Source organism: Rhea pennata, chromosome 3 (assembly GCF_028389875.1).
Source record: "Rhea pennata isolate bPtePen1 chromosome 3, bPtePen1.pri, whole genome shotgun sequence".
NCBI classification, from domain to species: domain Eukaryota; kingdom Metazoa; phylum Chordata; class Aves; order Rheiformes; family Rheidae; genus Rhea; species Rhea pennata.
The window spans coordinates 34,125,784-34,148,922 of NC_084665.1; the positions used below are offsets into that span (position 1 = coordinate 34,125,784).

A 23,139-nucleotide genomic window follows, 5' to 3' on the forward strand; every position below is an offset into this window, starting at 1 on the left:
TGAAGAAATTCTTCAGAGTCTACCTTCCCTCACCCTGTTTCATCTATTTATTTTGGAGGTGAAGGGAAATGTCCATTGTGGAGAGCCCTAATAGTCAGGAAGTCAATTTATGTTCATTCTTCAAATAAGGTCTTCAGAGGAAGACACAGAATTTTTCATGTAAACATGAAAAATTTCCCATGCCTCCCAGAGACAGGGAGTGCTAGGCTAGTGACTGAAGTCATCCTCCTGGACCACAGCCCAGTTCACCCAAACCTGCAGCAAGCCTGAGGTCAGACATCGGTACTCTGTAACAGATGAAGACAACCTGCCACCATTCCAACAAACCCTAAGAAATAGCAACAGTGAGAAATTTATTATTATTTCATTAACATCTAAGTTCTGTTGCCCCATCACTTTGACTCTGCTATGTCAAACTATTGCATGTTTCTATTCTAGCAGTGCCCCTGTTCAGATTACTACACTATCTTATAGCCAACATGTTGTGGATACAGATCTGGATTTTTTTCTTCTCCCTTCCACCTTGTTGCTTTCAACTTACCTTGTTCCCATTCCAACAGCCCTATTTGGAACTATACACCTATCCTATTGGTATTTATGTCATTTGGACTGTAAGAAAGAATTCTCCTTCAGTTCCCTTTCTCATTCTCTTGACATTCTTTTGAGAACTTAATGAAAAGCCACAGAAGGAAGACAGTCTGCATACGTGTACCTCCCATCTGCCACATACATACAGTGGAAGTTTATCTTTCTGTCCAGCTTTGTTTACCTCCGGCAAGCAACCACTTAAATCTTTCCTAAAATGAAATGAAAAGTCACCTAGTGTTCAAGGTGATTAGTCTGCCTGTCACTTGATGATGGGAATGAAACTTCACTAGCTCTGCTCAAAGACAAATGGAACCACTTAGGATATACCTACTTAGAGCTAGCACAGATACCTAGGACACATCCTTTGGAAGCACACACAGTTTATTAATGCCAAAGTCTAAGATGTTTCTCTTCACTGTCCATACACTGTGGACAACATGTCCACTGTCTGTTTTTTTTTTTCCACTGATACTCCTTTTTTCTCTAGTTCTCTTCTTCTGCTTTGGGTCCCCTACTAAGAGAGATGACAGTTGGATGGTGAAAGTTGCTACGTATTTTCTATTTGTTTCCGTCCTGTAAACCTCAGCCAAACTATCTGAAGCCCTGGAAAAGTTGAGAGATGTTGGACAGGAGAACACATTTGGATGGAGAGGCAATGGTTTTTAAGTTGTTAACTTGAGCACTTAGTGAAAGTCAGAATGCAGAGCATAGTGAGAGCCCTTGTCTGTACCAAATCTGCTTCTAACATACCAGAGAAACATGCTAGTTACTTACATATTCTTTGATCTTGCCTGTCCACCTGAGACTAATCTGAATGGTGAGAATCCCACTGTACATTATTATTGCATACCATCAAGAGGACTGACTCATACTTGGATTGTGGAGACCCAGAACTTTTACAAGAGGACAGACAAGGACAGAACACAATCCAGTGGCAATAACTAAACCACACAATCAGCATTTACATGCCGTTCCCATACAGCAGAATCAGATTGCTCATTCTTATTTTTGTTTTTAAGTACAGTAAAATATACCGTCTTCATAGGGTGACAGCTGGATAAATGTTTTTTTGTTGTTGTTGTTGCTTTCTCCCCTGGAGAGTCAAATCTGCTCCCACTGAACTCTCCCAAACTCCCACAGAAAGCAAGCCAAATGAAAAACACAGTATTAGGCATTATGATGAGAATTTTCCAACTGCATGAACTCAAGAGCATTCTGGGCCAGATTTCTGAGAATTGTTAATGGAGCAGTAGCAACACACCTGGAAAAGATAGAAAATTAAAGCTGCACGCCCAAAATCTACATACTCAGAATCTCTAAAACAAATATCATGGCAAGTTTTAGAATTTATGCCTTCAGCAGTTGGAACTAAAGAGTTAGAGAACCATTTTCTACGCAACAGCTAACCTTTCTTGTTGGCAATTTCAAAGAAAAAGAGGGAAAGGAGGAAGAAATTAAGAATATTCCATGCTGTTCCCATGGGCGGGGGGACACTTTTCCTGATTATAAATAAATAAATACATAATTTCAAGGCTCTGACCCAAAATAACCTCTTTTCCCACAATAAATAAATGAGTCTACAACTGTTAGCATGGCAGCATGGAAAAAAAAACAGCAAAAAGAATGATTTGGAAAAACTCCTTATCTCCTCTAATATCTGCTACAACATGGTCTTCTAGGCATCACCATTCCATGCTGGAATAATGGTATATCAGCTGAATTCTGCAGGTAGTTTTAATTTGTTCTTCCTTTTCTCCTTGACACCAAGTTCATCCTTTAAATTGCTATAAGAGTATTTCTGGTAAAAAAAAACACATATTTTTAGGAGTCACATCATCAAGCTTTTTATGTCATATCTCAAAGTAACCACTTTGGAGTACTTTTTATAGCAGGAAAAATACCAAGGAAAAGAATCAAGATGCAATTGCAGGTACTTAATGATAAATCATACAAAATGGCCAAATTTTTTTTCTCACATGTGTTGATCAACAGGGTCAACTTCAGTAAATTTATACTGATGTGAGATGAGAAAAAAAGATATCAAATTCATTATGTGAATGTATAAGGGAATAAGATGATTTCTTATGTGATTTCAGACATTAATCTTGCAGCCAGAACACCTTCTCTACATTAAGAGACACAGAGGGAAACAGATACTGTTTTATGCTTTATTTTACCCTGTGGTAACCGTGTTGCCCAAATTTGGAGGCTACCCTTTCAGATTTTGGCACACATTAACAGGTGTCACCATTCAAATATCCCTTTCAGACTGAAAAGATCCCAGTACACCACTCATCAGGAAATGTGTGCATTTGCTGCATTAGTGACACTCTTGATGAATTTTGTTGTTTCCCATTATATCCTGTGTTTGTCATAGGTCAGACTCTCTGAATTTAATGGTGTAAAAGCTATTTTTACTTATAACAGAGTAACATCTGAAGCCATGTGCCCATCTTCAATACCTAGACTACAGATACTGGAACGACCCGATGTCAGTATCAAGCTAACAAATCATCCCAAACATCTGAGCATGAAGTCATTCTGTCAACAAAAAAAAGGAACAGACACTGGTGGGAAAAAAACAAGTTAACTCCACAATTGCTGGCATTTTCCAAACATCCAGCTGAAAGAATGCAGTGGTTTGCAAAGGGCAACATCCTCCCACAGTGAGTTACCAGTATCTTGAGATTTCCACTGAGCAATAGGCTAACTGAAAGCAACTCTATTTTCAACTGAAAACAAGTCTATTTTCAGAGAATTCATCTGAAAAATGCCGCATTTCAGACTGTCTCACCAGCCAGTCTCCTGAGCTAAGGAAGTGATGCAGTCGCTCAGATGATGAGTGAATATGAATTTGAGGCACTGGGAGGAGATCGAATAACAGTTTCTGCTATGGCTTACTTCAAGGAGCTGCTCTCAAAGCAACAACACAGGAGACAGAGTTGCACAGAGCCTTACTGTTGCCCCTTTCCTTATAGGGCCGTATAGCTGCTCTCCTAGTTTGGTTTATGATCTATTCATAGAATCACAATTCAGTGGAAGGGACCAACAGGGCCAATCTGAAAGTTAGAATAGATTGTTGAGAGCCTTGTCCAGGTAAAATTTGAACACTTGAGTTAAATCAAAATGCTGACTGAACATGTTGATAACCACAAGCTTCTAAAGCATCAGCAGGAACAGAGACAGTCATCTGAAGCACTACACACTTCAGTTAAAGTCTAATTCTCTAGCTTAGATATACTGGGCAAGCTTTGCCCTGTACACATCAGATATCACTTAGCCATCAAAACACTTCCTCTAAGCTCTCCCAGCCCCACACAGCTGCTCTAGTCTCCTGCTGCCTACCAACTGCTACCACTTCTAGGCTACCATGTGTACTGTGAGGACTCTTTTTTGTTCTTTCAGTCTTCTCAGAGAGAGTAAGAGCATCCTCCACCCCCCAAAGCACCTCACTCCAACCTTGTAGAAAAACTCTAATGACATCACATCCAAGCCCCATAAAACTGGAATTCCTTATAAATGGCTTCTCAAATACTGCAGTAAATTATCTTGTGTGTTCATGTCTGCTGCTACCAGAGTGTGGAATAACAACTCTAAAGAAAGGAACTTATAAGGGCAGATTAAATGCTCCTTACAGTTATAAAAGCATAACAAGAACAGATTAAGATTTCGTATCAGTAACAGATTCTAAGAGTACTTCAAAGGGAAAATTGTCTTGCAAGAAGATAAAATTGAAAACAATACAACCTCAAACCACCCACTTCATTTATTATGAGCCAACAACTGCTTGGCACTCTTCATGAAGGAAGGATGAAACCGAAAGGGCTTTCACAGTTCAGATCAGACAACACAAAACCAAAAAACCCACACTCAGACAACACAATGGTGTGATCTTCATTTGGTATATTATATCATTAAATGAGACCAGATGAAGATTCAGTTTCTATCTTCTTTAGGGAGTATCTATCTTCCGCTGAATATCCCCATGTCAGAGACATAAGATAAAGTAGGAACCCAAGGAAATGAACGCTTTCTCCTACAACAAGAATGGCAGAGCTCACACCTAAACACAATAGATGCAATGCATCCCCATGCTCTGACTTACAGCCTCCATATGCAGCCTTAAATACAGAGGAGAGACCTCAGCCCTGTCGATTCGCATTTAGCTGAGAAACAAATGCCTCTCTATCATACCCAAGCTGAAAGTACACTTTACAGGTTAAATACTGCATAGAGCAATCCCAAAACAAACATTGCGCGCAGGAACTTTGACTCACTTTAAAAAGACTCCTCCAAAGGCCAGGAGGACTCCAGGTTTGATACTTGCATCCTTCTTCTGCTATGTCCCCAGCAGACTAAAGTAATTATATCAATCTGTGAAAGCAGCTCAGATTCCTTCAGAAAATATGTGTGTGTGTGTATACATGCATATGTATGTGTATGCACGTGTATGTATGCATGTGTGTGTGTATGTATACACACATACATATTTGTGGATTAATTTTTGTATTATAAACATTTACAATTTTAATAGGAGGATTCAAGCACAGTTAAGGGTGAAATGCTCTCTCTGAAAGCTGGAACTGTGGCTAGGTTTCAAATAGGGTTTATTGCAGTAAGATAGTCTGGGCTGGTGCTGGATTGGAGATTTTGCTTATGGTTCTACAGGAACATGAATGAAGGCCTGGGCATAAGGGTGAAAGACAGAAGTATCTTGCTCTATATATAGCTGCACAATATCAAGCTATACTTTTTTTATAGTGATATTTTGCTGACAATGCAAACCAGAGCGGCAAAATTCAAAGAGATACTCTCAAAGAAAGAAAAGAAGCCTGACATTAGACATTATCTTCATTAATGTTAGACAGCCAGCATGGAACCAAAGTGGGAGTTTGTGAAATTGAGCTGCAAATATTATAAAAAATCTGTAGAAAACTGTTAAAAGTTAAAGCCTAACTAAGGCAAGAATTCCTAAAGTCATCTGGAAGCCTAACACAGGACTAGATACAGCCCTTACATGAGAAAATGGGATCTGTGCATTGGATGATGCAGCACTTGATGGCAGGGAGGAAAAGCTTCTTTCAGGACTGAACTTGGGACACACTCTACCCCGACTGCAGCAATTCCAGCCTCAGTCCTACAGGACTTAGACTCCTCAGTGGTTCTGTAAGGCATGAGAGTGCCTTCCACTTGATTCCTCCTGCCCCTTGTAGTGAGCCCTACCAGGTATGGTGACCTCACCACAAATCCATTTCTATAAGAAAACCTTAGAAGACAGACAGGTATAACAATGTAAAAAAACAAAAAGTTCTTAAACTGAAAATACCTTACCATTCTATGATTCTGTGATCTGAGATTTGATCCCCTCCACAGAAAAAAGCAGGTGGCATAAGGCCAAAGCGCATGTATATCGTGCAAGAAAAGGGTATGAGAGGATGGCATGCCCAGGAGATAGCGATAAGGTTTCCTAGCTTCCCTACTACTTAAAAAGTTTCTTTCAGATACAGACAAATGTGTTTATATGTAAACATAACAATCAGAAGGTCTTTGAAATTACACAGCAATTTAGATCAAAGAATTTTAGAACCAAGAGTTTCCTGATTTTTATTCCCAAGCTCGGTTTATTAGATTTTTATGTATTAGATAGAAAAAGGTTTAATTGATAAATATTTTTAAAAATAATTGCAGGTGATGGAATTACACAGACATTCTTTTTTTCTGCACATTGGCTAGTACAACATATGTTTCAGAGAAATTCTCCTCAGAATTTTTTAAGTCTGCTTTGCTATCGGAGGGTAGTCTTTCTCTAGATCTCTTCCCCATAACACTACCACCACCAACAGAAAAACACTGTCAGTTTGAGAACTGTAAGTACAGACTCTTCTTTCAGATACCATAAATGCCCCTTTCTATAAAGCTGCAGGGTGCTGATTATTGCTTCACTACTTGATTTTGTATTATCTCGCTTGAGTAGGTAAAGCATAATTGACTCAAAACAGCTATTCTAGAGTACAACTAAGATCAGAACAGTATCAGATAACCCCCAAATATTTAGGAGATTTCAACATACTCAGTTATTAGGATTGAGCTTTTCACTGTTTGTTCTTCTGTGTTTGGAAAGGAGCTGTATGATACAGCTAGTACAATCTGACTGTACTTTGGAAAGATTTTTGCTACCTATTTTTCTCAAGGAAACACAGAAGTCCAAAAAACATAACTTGTCTAACTTTGCAAAATATGCTTGCTTCCTAATGAAATCTGCTCAACTGAAGGTTTACAAATTAGTCACAGGAGGCAGGCAAAGGCCATAAAAAGAAAACAACTTGACTTGCTTTCCAACAGTAATAAGTCTAAGAGCTAGTCAGATTGTACAGAAATTAATAAGCTATAGCCTGCACAATGATGCCTCATTATTCAAAATGCAGACTGCATCCAAAGCAATGTGTGCTGAATACCTGCATCTTCTGTTTGTTTTGAAATCCTAAAATGAGTTCATTTAACAGACCAAATAATTGAGCAGACGACTTTCTTTCTATGGAATTACTTCACCAATATGTAAAAAGATAATGCACCTTAATACTGGCTCCTGCTAAAACAGTACTCAGTAATCGCATTTTTCTAAATCTTGCCATCAGAAAGTTTTTATTTAAAAATAAATACATCTGAATGCACGGTCTAGCATTTGATTTAATTCCTGCAAAAGATGTAACTCTCAGGAAATTCAGAGGGAATTTTACAGAAATTACAAATGTGGGGTATATGTTTTTTATAAATCTAAGTTTCAACTGATTGTGAAATATGAAGATTATTCTAAGCAAAACCAAAATAAGCTACACGACCTGGGTAAGGATGTCATCATTTGCATTTTGTCTATATAAGGCTTTACTTCTAACCTTGATGTTCCAGTATGGTATCAAGGGAAGTTCATACTACAGAGAAAGAGGCAATCTAAAGACTAAATCTAAGACTAGATAGAGAGTGCTAGCAGTAGGAACTGATTAATGATCCTTCTGATCCAAATGAAGACAACTGTATCTCTTGTAACGCACTCTGCAAAGGTTTTTAATGGCAAAGTAAAGGAACAGCTGACACAGAGAACACATCAACATTTTCCGCTAGAGTAGCCTTTATTCCTTGCAAATAGCTACTTCACAAATGAAAGTATAGAGTTTCTAAAGCTAGCAGCTGAAGCAGCCACACCTTTAGACCAAACTGTGCAGAATTTGTTTTTAGTACTAGTGATTTTAGATGCAAAACAAGAATGGCCAAAAAGTCACCAAAGCAAGCTTGGCTACACGATACAATAGCAACATCCCTCTGTAGTTACCACGCATAATGACTAATTTCAATCTATATCTGAATTTCTTTTGAGCCTTATGGAACTTTGATTTGGGGAGCTATGTTGATAGAATCATAGGATCAGTAAGGTTGGAAGGGACCTCTGGAGATCATCTAGTCCAACCCACCTCCTCAAGCAGGGGCACCTAGAGCATAGTAGACAGGGTTGCATCCAGGCGGGCCTTGAAGATCTCCAGAGAAGGAGACTCCACAACCACTTTGGGCAACCTGTTCCAGTGCTCTGTCGCTCTCACAGGGAAGAAATTCCTCCTCACGGTCAGGTGGAACTTCCTGTCATTCATTTTTTCCCCTTTGCCTCTTGTCCTGTCACATGGGAAAAATGAAAAGAGTCTGGCCCCGTCCCGCTGACACCCTCCCTTCAGGTACTTATACACATTGATAAGATCCCCCCTCAGGCTTCTCTTCCCCAGGCTGAAGAGGCCCAGCTCTCGCAGTCGTTCCTCACAGAGTAGATGCTCCAGCCCTCTGATCATCTTTGTAGCCCTGCGCTGGCCTCTCTCCAGTAGCTCCATGTCTCTCTTGTCCTGGGGAGCCCAGAAGTGGACACAGTACTAGAGATGAGGCCTCCCCAGGGCTGAGTAGAGGGGCAGGATCACCTCCCTCGACCTGTTGGCAACAGTCCTCCCAATGCACCCCAGGATACCATTGGCCTTCTTGGCCACAAGGGCACATTGCTGGCTCACAGTCAACTTACTGTCCACCAGCACTCCCAGGTCTTTCTCTGCAGAGCTGCTCTCCAGAATGTCAGCCCCCAGCTTGTACTGGTACACAGGGTTATTTCTCCCTAGATGCAGGCCTCTGCACTTGCCCTTGTTGAACCTCAGGAGGTTCCTCTCCACCCAACTCTCCAGCCTATCCAGGCCTCTCTGAATGGCAGCACAGCCCTCGGGTGTGTCAGCGACTCCTCCCAGCTTGGTATCATCAGCAAACTTGCTGAGGAGGCACTCCATCCCCTCATCCAGGTCCCTGATGAAGAAGTTGAACAGGATGGGACCCAGTACTGAGCCCTGGGGGATGCCACTAGATACAGGCCTCCAACTGGACTCCACGCCACTGATGACGACACTCTGAGCTCTGCCTTTCAGCCAGTTCTCAATCCACCTCACAGTCCACTCATCGTAACTCACACTTCCTGAGCTTCTCTAGGAGGATGTTATGGGAGACAGTGTCAAAAGCCTTGCTGAAGTCAAGGCACACAACGTACACTGCTCTCCCCTCATCTACGCAGCCAGTCATTCCACCACACAAGTCTATCAGATTGGTTAAGCAGGCATATAACAGGCATACAACTGGCATACAACTTCAAATATACACACTTATATGTCTTTTCCCATTTATTTATAATAGTTTGATATCAGAAACAGGTGGAATGAATTTTATGATACAACAGTGACTTTCTTCTAGGATGTTAGGAACAAGTGCCATAAAAGATTATATCTGAAGCCTAACTGTCAAAATAATAAATGAACAGTCTGCCAACAACAGTGCATGATCTTCATTCTTGCAAGTGACATTTGTTTAGTTAAGACAACCCACTAGTCTTGCTACTTTTATAGCAAATTTGAGAGCTCTGATCTTCCACCAGTTGACTAGTAGACTAGAAAAGGCATCTTAGATTAATGGATGTAAAAGGGTCTCTCAAGCTGTACTTCTTGACCGTCTAGTTGATAGTGTTTTTCCCTGAAGCATAACAAAGCTTTTCCTCAGGGGGACACAGAGCCCTCACATTTCAGAGAATTTGGAGAACTTAGCACTCAGCAAGACAGAGCCCTTCAGGTGCTTATCCTGGAGAGCTGACAGAGTTTTTTTGTTGTTGTTGTTTTTTGTTTTTTTAAGTGAAGAATCAGGCCCTCTGTGGCTAAAATTAGAATACAAACTCTTCAGGGAAGAGAGTTTTTTTCTACAGGGCAGCCTGCAACACACTTTTCACTTTTCTGTCACTGTAAAACAATGACGGTAGGAGCATTAGGCAGTCAGCTAGAGAGAGACAAAGGTGTCAGCAGCAATCATCTGACTGCCTGTGAAGGGAAACAATGAATAATATCAGACAGTTAAGGTTTCAAGTAATTGAAAGTATCTGCAGTGTAATGAATAGACATCTGGCAACAGTATCCTGTTCCAGTTAGCACATCATTTTGGATAGCTATAGTTCAGCTAACTGAGGTTGCACTAACATGCATTATAAAGATTTTCCAGTGTGTAGCTCCTTTAACTATGGAGGTCTTCAGGATTCTTATATCAAACCCACTGCCGTAAAAAAAGTGTAATGTAGTGAATCCAACCAACATACTAAATACATTAAAGTCTGAAGCTTCCTGCCAAAACTGACTGGTCCAGGAGATGGAATGTGTGGTTCTCTAAGACAGCTACAAATAGATCCTCTCCCACTAGAGCCGAAAAAGCCAGCTGAGCCTGCCAGCAAAAATGTAAAGCAGACATTAATCACAGCAGCCTGCACCTTTCCTTCATGTGGAAGCTCTATGTATCAGCAGGAAGAAGAATGGAAAACACTGAATGTAACTGAGTCTAGAATATTCTTATGCGCTTCCTGGATTATTGCTAGCTCTGTAACTTATTTGTTGCTATTAACTTCTCTGTGTGATGCATATCAACCAAAAGCAACCTACTCACAAAACTTCAATCTGATATGGTTTGACTGAAGCCTTCTTTAACTGCACTGCAAAAAAAAAAAAACTAAGCCAGGCTGGCAGTCGCAGACACCAAAGATGTTGACTTACTCACAGAACAAGTACATGTACAGCAGCAAAAACAATGACCCCAAAAGGATCAACATCTGGGTTTGAAACTGCCATCTATAGTAGAGAAAACTAAACCTTCTCTTTCAGCTTCTGTTACATAGTAGTATATGGAGTTACACATTCTCGAGAAATAAAACTAACAAACTTGCCATACTTTTTCCTCTAACATGAACATATACTGTTAGGGCTATCTTTATTTCCTACTATCTATTTCCTTCCTATAGCAACAAAAAGTTTCTGCCACATCACTCTTGCAGGAATACCTCTTTTTCATGTTTCACAACAGCGATACAGCTTCTCAATTCTCTTGGTCATCATTTTTCTAGGGATGAGATACTCAGAGTGAAAAATCAACCTGTAATATACTGACCCTTTCACTAGTTTGTCAGAAATTTGAAGACTTGGAATGAAGAAGTAACACACACAAATTTATATGAGCAGGTATTCTTCACTTTTCAGTGCAATACAGAATACTTTCTATTAGCTCTGGAAAGTCCTGAACAACTAGATTTTAAATCATCATTATTATTATTGCTATGTACACTACAGATACCTGAAGATATCCTGAAAGATTTCAGCAACAGATTTTCTACAAACAGCTTCATGTAAGACAGGCAATAAAAATTTTTAAATATTCTTTAAAATATTTCAATGATAGCTTTTCTTCTAGCTCAAAGAAAAACCATGGAAGATTCAAAATGGGACAATATACAACTTTAACTTGTTAATGTGCTTTTCACAAATCATTCGTGCATACACTACTTGTGAAAATACCCATGCCAGTATAAATCCTCACATCACTCTGTCATGTTCTTGAAAGAAAACAGTGGATAAACATGTAGTTCAAACCTGGACGTCAGTAACTATTTACAGACACACAGAATTTATTGGTTAGCTACTTCAATCAGGAAAATGGTAGTACCTTCTTTTTGCTGCAGTAAATCTGCCATTTCTTCTCTGGAGGGAGTGCAAACATAGCCTCTCTGTTCTTATCTGTGAGATCCAATTCATCCTGGAGATTGTGAAAAAAAAAAAAAAAAAAAAAAAAAAAAACACAGTCAACAGCTGTATTGATAATTTCTCATACACTGGGAGCAATCTGGACTAGGCATGTTCACCATCCTTCAATCAAAAGACTTAGTGCTTCCCAAAGACTGTCCCTTCCAAAGTTCTGCATTCTCCCCCACCTCTTTGATCATGAATTTGGTTTCATAACTTTTGTCTTGCTGCTGCAAGTACTCCCTGTCAGAGCAGAACCTATAAAGAGGGAAAGCCTGAACAACTGTAGCGCCAAACTTCCCTTACTAAGGATCAGCATCCCCAAAGGGATGGGAAAGATCACATTTTGGGCAACAAATTACATGTCATGAAATGAGTGAAGTGAAAAAACTCAAAGCACTAGCTTACATAACACAGATGTTTCTTGTGTTTCTCTAAGAAAGTCTAAAAAGTCAATACATTTTTTTTCTAGCCAGCATGCCCCAGCCCAATCTCCCAGCTAACGTTATCAATACATTTAAAATGTATGCCACTTTCTTCTAGTTCTGAGCAGAGACTAACCAAAACAATAGTGATTTGTTTCTTCCCAAGGCTGATGATCTTCTAGAAAGAGAACAGTGAAATCAGCAAATCTTTTAAACAAAGGCCATGAGACAGTTGTCTAGTGGCAGTAATGTCAAACACAACCTACAGGTTGAAAAGTTTCTGTTCCCCTGACATTCGTCCTCTGAACCACACAGTCCCCAGCAAAACACAACTGGCTTTTCAAGTAAAGGACTGCTCTCCATACAACTAGTTCCCTGCCAGCTTGAACAGACCAACAGATTCAGACTCTGTTAAGAAAAGTGGGTTCAGCAAATACCCTCTCAGTGGTTTTCCCATCTTATGTCAGTAAAACGAAGGATAATGCTGGAATCTGAAACTGACTCCCAACTCTGTCACAAGCTCCCTCCGCATATACCACTGAATTTCCCTAGCCTTAGTTTCTCCTCTGTAAAAGGCTGGTAACAATGTAGCCTCTCCTATACAATCTGTCTATAAAATCATCAAGGCAGGAACTGCTACTTGCTGTGCGTTTATTCAACGCTGACCACGATGGGGCTCCAATCACAGCTAGCAATTTCGGGTGCTAATGGGATTTAAACAAATAAGAATAATCTTCAGATCATTCAGGCCTGCACAACCAGGGACAGATGAAGATGTCTAAATGAGAGTCTGTGCAATATAAAGACAAGCTTCAAGTAATGTTTCAATGATCAGTTTTGGCAGTTTTGTCCCCCACACTATATTTAAAAGCATTTGTAGAGGGAAATATCCAGGCTTCCAATATCAAGATGACATTGTAGCACTAACAAAGCTGCACAGGCAGATTCTGGCACCCACACTAACCTAGCCCAAGCAGAGACAATACCTCTTTAACGCAGCCCAACAATGCCTCATTTGGAAAGCTTTCAGGGCTGGGAAACTTGTGAAAACAGTGAGCTAAATTGCACACTGAGCCTGGTAGCGGCTGCTGACAGATTTAAAAGCCCACAGAGATTTCAGCTGCAGAAAGGTACAAAAGAAATGCAAACAGTAACAACGCAAGGTCAGTGCCAGCAGCCCAAGGTAGAAAAAGCTGGAGGATTTTTTTTCGAAAAATAAGAAGAAGTTTAAAGGAAAAAGGAACCCTCTAGCTTTGCAAAATGAGTGCAAACCATGTGGAAATGTTTAGGGTGAGTTTCCAAACAAGAGGGCAGCCAAGCGAGGCAAGAAGTTTTATTCTTGCTACACACAATTAGAAAGCTCAGGCCAGGATCACATTCTTGGGGGGTGAGGGAGAGAGAAATGACATGTAAGGTCTTCAGACAAGCGAAGGAATGCTGTTGGAGGTCAAGCATGTGGGAGGGAAAGGAGGGGTGGACAGGGAATCAGAAATGCCAGGTTTGGAAGAAGAGCCACAGAGGCCAGAACACACATCTGAAATGAGCTGGCCAAGCTCAGCTAAATCCTTAGGGGAAAAAAAAAAAAAAAAAAAAAAAAAAAAAAAAAAAAAGACACTGTTGTTTGATTGAATTGCCAAATAATTTTAGCTTTCATTTTTATTAAAGAACAAGCAACTTGCTCTTTATAATCCATACTGCTCTTTCTGAAACATGGTGTTAGATCAGACAAGCAACAAGAGCTCTTCTCAGAAGCTGAATTTAACTACAGCAGCAAGCAGAAAGGTAATTAATTCTGCTTGGTTTTTGCAGCAGCTTTGCCCACCAGATCAGCTCTCTAGCTTTCTGTGCACAACACTGAATGATGAAGATCTCAACCAATACAGCACAAGATAATCGTTTTATCAAGAAACCATTCCCATTAACAAAAGGCACCTAGATGGCAGGACACTGTCGCTTAGCAGCTTCTAGACATTGCTGAATCATTCTGTGGACACTGTCAATATCATGGACATAAAGTGCACTCTGCCTTCAACAGCAGAGTAAAAACGCGCAAATCCCGAGCACATAGTTTTGCATGCTGATAGCATGACATTTTTTTCAGGACAGACAGCTGGAAAGGCAGGTTGAAGGGATGGAAGATCCAGTGAGAACAAAGTGCATCCAAACTCCTCTTTGCCATGACTCAGGAGGACTAAGCCAGAAGAATATTAGAAGTCATTTCATATATCTCAAGTAACATACTAACAGGAACACTGCTAAGGCTTAGAGGGGTAACTTGAATGTGGATCCAAACAAACCCAACTCAGAAACAGCACATTAGGACTGGAAGAATTGATTTTCCTTCCTTTTGAAGTAGTTAGTGATTATCTTCATTAGGGGGTAAAAAGCTGGGCTCCAGCCCTCAGGTTAGATGGTTAGGTTGTGAGGAATATTGTAAAAGGAAAGAGACAACTTCTCCAGAATGCAAAGCAGTATTCAAGCTCTCTGACAGCCCTCCTCAAATCATGTAGGTACTCTTTGACAGGTGTGCTCCTTCACCGAGAGGAAGGAAGCAGCAAGAGGAACTGAAGAGGTTTACCTGCCCCCTTCTACTTACAATATTTACACATATCCTGCTCTGTGAAGGATCTGAAATTGCTACAAAACACAGAAGACATGAATCCTTCTTCTAGGAGTACTCCAAATTCTTTTACCTTTCCAATCCCCAACCCCTTCCAAAGTGGAAAAACAAAGGCCCTCCACGACCACAGAGAAAATGCAGCTGGATCTAGCTCAAAGATAAGAATCTGGATCAGGTGGACCATTTCCCTATTCTGACTTGGAATCTGAACAGAAGGCACAAAAGAAAACTTGATGCTTTGGAGAGAAGCGGAAGCAACCACAGTAAGTGCTGAAAAAATTTCAGAAGGGTGATTTGCTCCACAAATAGGTCATTTTGACCTGACAACAGAGACAGATCTGTCCAAATGTAGAATTTCAGGCCCTAGATTGAGCTCAGGGACAGCCAACACATATTGAAAGAGGAAGGAACTGCAAAGGCTGACAGGAAAGGGAAGAACTACAACCTCTGAATGGAATCAAGACTGAGGTTAGAGCCAGGTTGAGGAAAACCCATGTTAAGGTTAAGGAAAGCCCAGGAAACAAGTACAAAGGGCAAGAAAAGTGGTTTTGTCAGAATAAAATGGGGAAAAAGCCCTCCTCCATCACATGAGCCAATTTCCCAACAGAAACACAGCAATTTCTCTTCTATTGCTTTGGGTGGACAGCTTGGTTCCAGCAGTTCATGCCAGCATGATCCTGCACAATGGAGCTCAGCTTCCTGGTTCTTAAAAATACTTCAAGGTGCAAGTGTTCTCATGAAACATAGATTGAAAAGACATTCACCAGGCTGGCTTCAGGGAGATGTGAAGTGTATCCAGTTAATACTCCTTATATTTCTCTCCATTACCTACTTCCTTTTTTATTTTATTTACCAAGAGGGGGATACATTCAGTTAATTTCACTTTCATGTGGGCACTTTTCACTGACATAGATTGAATTTTAATGACAAAACATTTAAAATGTATTGGAGCTGGATTTGAGACTCAAATATTTCCAGTTCACTTCTCAGGCCAAAGGGGAAGGTGGCCCCCGTTCAAAATGGCTACAACTCAAGGAAAGAAGAGACAGAGAGACGGAAAAGGAATAAGGAGGAGGAATGGGCAGGAAACATAAAGCAGTATTTTGGGGGATTTAAAACCACACTATATCCCTTGTTTTGGGGAACATTCATCAAAGTGTGAAAGATGGATTTGAAGAGTGGTAGCTATTGGTTTGAAGACGACTTGGAGCCCAAAACACGCTCAACAGAATGACATTTCTCACTAAGATTGGGCAGTACTTTTCTTAATGATATGAAATGAAATTAATATAGAGAATAAGCAATATTTGGGAATGTAGAGGAGACTGGTGAATCTTTAATGCCTACTAACAACTGTTCTGAGACTTGCATCACATTTCTGCCATTAACACAACCGTGGAAAGCAGCACAGGGTCAGCACATAGCTGCTGCTTCACTTGGAGACCAGGACGCCCGAGATCCACATCTCAAACAAGGTTTTCCAGATTCCTTTGGAAAGGTCCCCTCCTGGGAAGCTCCCTCAACTTCAGGGCTTTCTCATTCTATGTGCCAGTTCCACAGGCTGACATTAGCCTGGTCAGCTCAGGGAGTCTTCCAGTGACTTAAGGGCAGAAAGCCACTCCCTTCTGTGTAAAAAAAAAAAAAAAAAAAAAAAAAAAAAAAAAAAATCCACGTGGAAACATATTTAGAATTTAGAAGTTCTTAGCACTCATCTGATTTGGAATGAAAACTTTTTTTCAGACCAAAAGAACTTCCTGTGAGATTGAAACACTGAATTCTAATTTGCTCCAATCTCAAAATCTGCATTCAAACTTATTAAAATCATAAAAGTCCAATAAATCGCATGTGACATGCGTGACAGAATTCTGACATGATATTCTTTGTTCATACAGGCAATAATTTCATTAGGATGGGCCAACTAAATTTTTTGGCAGGAGGAAGATGAGATTTTTTTTTTCTTATGTTTAGTCTTGTTTCATCAAGTTCTTACAATTGCAACTATGGATGATAAAGTTATACTTCTTTTTTTTTTTGTCTGTAAGTCATACTCTTACTTACAGTGTTCTTGAAAGCAAATCTTTCTTAAGAGCATCCATTCCAGGCCTGTGTTTCATGTTTAACAGGTCCTTTTATGACTGGGAGAAGTTCATTATATCTAAAAGTATATTCTCATTTTTCTGCAAAAGTTTGTTTTTGCCTGCAAACACATGCATAGACCTATTCTCTATCAGAAACAACTATCAGCATTTCCTTATCTCCATTTTCTAAGGATCATAAAAGAATGACATCTTTCTACTGCCCCCGGAGGGAATAGCTATAGTGTGAAATTAATCTTTATTTTGTATCAGAGAATACAACCACGAGACATAATCCACAGGAATATAGGTTTCCTTAGTTCTGCTGTTCACAGAGCTTCCTATTTTGACTACAGTTCTGCTGCACTTGGTTCCTTTGAAGCAGATTGATACTCAGGCAAAAGGACAGCCAGATCCCAACATCAACAAGCACCATGGGAACTAAATTCTCAGATGGCATAAACTGGCAAAGCTCCACAGAAAAGTTAAACTTTACCCAGTATTGTTAAACTCAAAATAGAAACTTAAGAGCCATCAGACTAGATGAGACCAGCAGCTCATATGACCTATGACCAGTACCAAAAGCTTCAGAGAGCAGTGCAAAAACCCTGCCAGTTCAAAGCTATGGAGCAAACCGTCTACATGGTCAATTAACTCCCAAGTCTCTGCGTCAAAACACTGGCTGATTCTATGAAGCAGGTGAGCTCATATCCCTTTCAGGATGCAGATAGCATTAATATTTATAAATATTTTTTGCTCAGCTTCAAAAAAGTTTTCTTCTGCTCAATTATATCAGCATTATCCTTAATGGTTCTTCTCTATTCATCAAATAAGGAACACAGCTCAGAAAGCAGGAATGATATTAAGATGCCTTAGAAACTCTAGAACCTCCACAATTTGGGGGCCTCATATCTGAAAAATTTGCTGGCATATTCACCTCAAGAATTCAGGTTTCAGGGGACTGTTGTTTTTGTCTTTGCAGTATATGAATTTCAGTTAAATGTACCACGCATACCCTGCTTCCTGTTCACATTCCCAACCCTTCTTCCTCTCTTGCACATACACACCTTTTCTTCCCTCTTTTTCCTCACTCCCTTTCACCTTTTCTTCATGTCATGCACAAATACATTCTTTACACACCTCAGTCATCCTCACTCAGTCTGTTAACAGCATCAAATTCACTCAGCTTCCAAAATGAAGCATAATACATGTCCTGTTGCCCCAAGATCCAGCAGGTCATATATACAGATGGATGTCACTACGTCCCTAAAAGAAGGGCCAATAATTATTCCAGCTTCACTGATGCTCCCAAGTGGCACAGTAGGGTTGTGATCCCATAAGGTAGCCTTGTGCTCTGGATGAATTTATTTGATTTTGTATGCGGTAAACAGTGATTGTGACACACAACGGGATCCCATCCAGCATCCTCTGGCAGGCCCCAGAGAAGGTTTGTGTTCTCTCTGCAATCACTTTGAGGGAATAGTTGGTCATGGATTGATCAATGCTGAAGTACAACTCAAGCTGACGTGAGATAAACAGCTCATTTCTGACATCTCTGGGACTGCACAGGAAGGGGAAGCAGTGGAAAGAGATCAGGGAGGAGGCTGTCAGCAGCAGGCTACAAGCCTTTGCAATGCAGGATAACTGTTATAGTGTTACCAAATGAACTGATGAACTGAGTGAGACTGCATTGCTAACATATGATTTCTATTGCTTGAAAGTTACCCTTTTGCATTAATGACAGTCCCAGGAACCTTAATTTTTCAGTTTATGTTGCCCATGCCAAGTCCTCTTGGCAAATAACAAAGCTGTGCCTTTGCCCACCAGGGAAGGGGGCAGAGAGGGATGGGCAGAGGCAGAAGAATCTCCACCACAGGATCCAAAGGCAGCTGTCCTAAAAGCTATTTCAGACACAACCACAGCAGGTGAATTAAAAGAAAAAAAAAATCAGTCATCTTCACATCACAATCTCTTTGCAACAGCATATTAGTCCTTGAAGCAGGAAAGATAAATATTCCCTGTTCAATCGCTGTGTCCACCTCCAGGGGACAGTATAGGATTGTTCCCCTACAGTCTTCCCTCCATTGCTTTGCTCAATCCATCTCTCCAAGCTGACACATAAGAAGCAGTCTGCTGGAAGAGTCCACATTTCAAATACTGAGGAGGCTGATAAGGCTTTCCAAAAGCATGTCTGTCTGGGCTGTCAGTGAATGAGATTAATTTAACTACACAAATTGCCTATACCCTTGCACAAACTGGAACTAAGAGCAGTGCAAGAGGAACACTATTCAGGAAAGCTCCCCAGCAAGAGAAACATTACAAAGGCTTTGCCTAAAATGCAACTCAGACATTGAAGTATGATTGATGCAGGCACCGAGTGAAGTGGAATCCTCTTCTCCAGCCAACCACCTATTCCCATTCCCATCTTCTCAGGATAACGCCTGGCATAAGAGTATGGCTGTAGCCATAGCAATCACTGAAGGCAGGCAGTCTCTCAACAGGCAACAGCACTACCAACCACACAGACTCCACACCTGCAAACACAGCAGATCAGTTAAAACCTCCCACCTGGACACCTTTTCCTAGTTCTCTGATAACCTGTGAAGAAAAAGAGAAAACAAACTCCTCCCCTACAAATTCTTCCACTTCATCTTAACCTTTGCAATTAAAATTAGTTTTTGTAAAGTGCAAGGAAATAACAGACCATAAGAAGTGGAGAGTAACATTTAGATCAATATCCTAACTGATAAGAATTAGGCAGATCACTGGAAATCATACCTGGGTTTCCATGCCTTTGTATGCACATAATAGTATGGGTATGTGCAGCTACATATGCCACTTGCACACTACATACATAAGCACGTGCTAGTTTCCTGCACGTAACACACACAACACATGTAACAATGTTCTATCACTACAGTTGTGCATGATGAAACTACTGTGCTCACATGAGCTGCTCACACACCCTGCTGGCAATCTCTACATTTCAGCTACAGCCATTGATCTCACTGTAAAGCAGAAAAGCAGACAAACAAAAGGCTGTGACTCCCACTGCACTTTTTTTTCCTTCTTGCTTTTTCAGCAAGTGTGTCTTTAGAAGACCAGCAATATTAGAGGCCTGAATCTCTTGATTCTCAGTCACAATAGTACAAGACAGAAAACATCTGAAGTCAATGCATTGGAAAGGAAATGGGCTAAGGTGTTTCTCTTCTACCCTGCTATCATAGCAGTTATTCATTCTTAAGGCTTAGCATCAGATTAAGAATTTCATCCATCAAGGACACTGATTTCTGGCAGAGAAATTTATCTTACCAAAAGTCAATTAACAAGCTCTGCCCCCCTACATACACACACTGCACTGTACTGTTTTTTTAATTATTATTATTATTTTTACTTTCTCCTTAATCATTGGGTGATTTCTTGTTTAAATCCTGGAGAAGAGCTAAATCCTGTCTCATTCCTGCTTCTCAAAGGTCTCTGTGGCTCTGTGGCATCCAAGCACATACAATCAACAAGGCCTAACCTGGCAGTCCCCTTTCACAGGTCACTGGAATCAGCTGTCTGCTGTTCTTTCTTTAGAGGGAAACTACATACCGAAGACAACAATCTGTTAGGGCAAATAAGAGAGAAAGAATGAGGAAAAACAGTATCTTTTTATGTAACAATACACACACAGGTGTTTAGAGAGAGAGATCACAATTCAGATATACATTCTCATATATAAGAGGCTATAATATAGGTAGAACAAAAGGGAGGCTTTGTCGGTATTCCTGTTAGGTGGACCTAGAAGTCAACTGCCATCACTGCTTTATCTGTAATGAAGATGAGCTGCAGGAATGAGCTCAAAGAGAAGGATAGGGATGAAAACAGAGCAGTCAGGCTCGTATCTAATCTAAATCCCTGCTGCTGCAATTTCAGCCTATTACTTCCGGCCCTATCAACCACAGACATGGACAGCACATTTTTTCCTTCCTCTTGATAACAGTTTTCAAGCCTGTTAAAGACTGCTGTAATGTTCCTCAGTCTTCTTTCTTGAGGCTAAACAAGCTGAGGTCTTTCAGTCCTTTTTAGAGGTCATGTCCCCTGAACCTCTCATTCTTCTTCTAATTGACTTCCGGATTCTCTCCAGTCAAAGTACATCTTTCTTGAAGTGCGTTGTTCAAAAGTGGAAGCACTGTTCCAGCTGAGACCCTACCAATGCTGAGAGCAAAGATTACTTCATTCATCTTCCAGACGGCATTCCTAGTTAAATATCCCATGCTTTTATTTATTTATTTTTTCCCTAAAGCAGCATGACTCATGTTTGCTCATGATCCACTAAAAACCCTAGTTCCTTTTCTACAGAAGTATACAGTACACCTACCTGGCTGCTTCCATCTGGCTGCTTTTCCATCTATTTTCAGATTTGCTGCTAAAAGGAGCACATCGGTCCCAACTGAATCTCATTCTATTTTTCCCACACAATTTCTCCATTTTCTTCTCAGCTTGTCTTTTAACACATTCACAGCCTTTACAGCTGAGTGCCATCTGCAAAGTAGTAGGTATACTCAGTATTCCACCAAACAGAACTGAAGCCATTAAACCTCTGCTTGTTGTATTTTTTCACTCTGACAGGTTGCAAGTCCTCTGGAGCAAGTTCCACATTTATCTCCACATTTTGGTTATACACAGTGTATCAGACACCTCAAACAGAGCTTCTACCATCACCATATATAACAGCAAGTAACAGTAAGATCTGCCATCTCAGCATTGTGCCTGTTCTCCATCTCTCATTTCCCTTCCTTCTCCTCCTCTCATTTCCCTCTCCCCTCCTTTTTCCCCTCCCTGGGCCAGGGTTTGTTTTTTTTATGCCAAAGGTCTTTAGATGAGACCCCAGATGGGAAGGCAGGTGTGGAAAAGGTTATTAGGAAACTGCCATCTAAACTGTTACCTTTCCAGCTTCTCCACCCTCTCCCTCCCTCCCTACAAAATCTCTTCTGTTCTGTTTTAATGCTAATGATTTCAGAGGAGGTTCCTATGCTGGAGCAATTCACAGCTCACACTGTGCCAAAGTACACAGGCACACACCTCTCTGATCGCTTCCTGCCCAAACACAGTTGAGCCTGCTGGCTCAACCCACAAAACAGGCTAGGAAAGGCACAGGGAAAGAATCATTGCTGCTATGGCCCTGTGCCAAAGGCAGGCTGAATTTCCAGGGGCGTTGGTGCCGCCTACTCCTCTCCTCCCAACTTAATCTTCTTGTGTGCCTCCTATTTACCATATGCCACTATGGATGAAAATATGTGGAAACCAGAGCTTGGTTGACCTTTAATTCTCTGATAAAATATTATGTAAAAGGGAAGGAGGAACTGAGAGGTCAATTAAGTTTTTCATGAGTGAAATTAATGTGTTATCAAGCTTTGTTCATACAGCTCAGACATGCAGAACCAAACTCAGCTCTTATATGCATGGATAAACCCAAAGGAACCCCAATAAATCAACAAAATTTGTGGCATTATCTCAGACTGTTAAAACTGAAATCAGAAGCTGGCTTTAGTTCTCTTGCTCTCAGAATACTTCAGTTTTAACAGTGTAAACTTGAGATTAGAATGTTTCATTAGATCCATTAAACTGAGTGGAGTGACTCTGTGTTTACACCAGTGCAATATATCAATCCCTAACAATTTAAAGCTGGGAAATTGAGTTATTGACTCAACAGAGACTAAACTTCTTGACTAGCTAGCCGGTAACACAGACTCATTCTACAGCCCATAGCACAGACTCCAGAAATAGAATAGACTTACCAGTTTATCGCTTCCTTTCTGCTAATTGTTAACTCCTACTTCAAAAATGTTGATGAACTGTCTTTACTACTAATTGATCCAGACTGGCTGTAAGAACATCCGCTTATGAGGTTTCTTTTAGCTTCTCTGGAACGAAGTGGAGGGTAATTCCACTATATTCTTCACTCACACAAACTGAGTATTTCCACAGTCAAACACTAAAGTGAAGGCATTACAATATATTTGGTGATTTACTCACACTCTATCACGTCTTATTGCTCAAGTATTCTCATAATCAGAATCTCAACTTGGGCACTGACATCACTGGTGTTAAGAAAACACCAGCCAAAGATTCTCCTTCTAAATACTCTTAAGAAAGCAATTATCAGAAACACTCACAAAATATAGGACAAGGAATAAAAGAAGGATGAGCATTTGCCTTGTATATTCAATATATCTCCTAAAAGCAACTATGATCTGTTGTTATTATCTAGTTAAGTATTTGTAATCCAAAAGTTCTCTCTCATCATTAATGTAGGAGTCAACAACTTT

The 23,139-nt window shown here is 40.4% G+C and overlaps 1 protein-coding gene across 8 annotated transcripts in view; it reads right to left on the bottom strand.

The window, feature by feature from the left end:
• Positions 1-23,139, bottom strand: part of DAAM2 (dishevelled associated activator of morphogenesis 2) — a 212,752-nt gene that overhangs the window by 93,808 nt on the left and 95,805 nt on the right. For all 8 annotated transcript variants that reach the window (XM_062571966.1, XM_062571961.1, XM_062571963.1 and 5 more), the window contains one exon: positions 11,629-11,718. In XM_062571966.1, coding sequence (XP_062427950.1) covers positions 11,629-11,682 — 54 coding nt within the window. In that variant the 5' untranslated portion in view covers positions 11,683-11,718. The remainder of the gene's footprint in view (positions 1-11,628; positions 11,719-23,139) is intronic.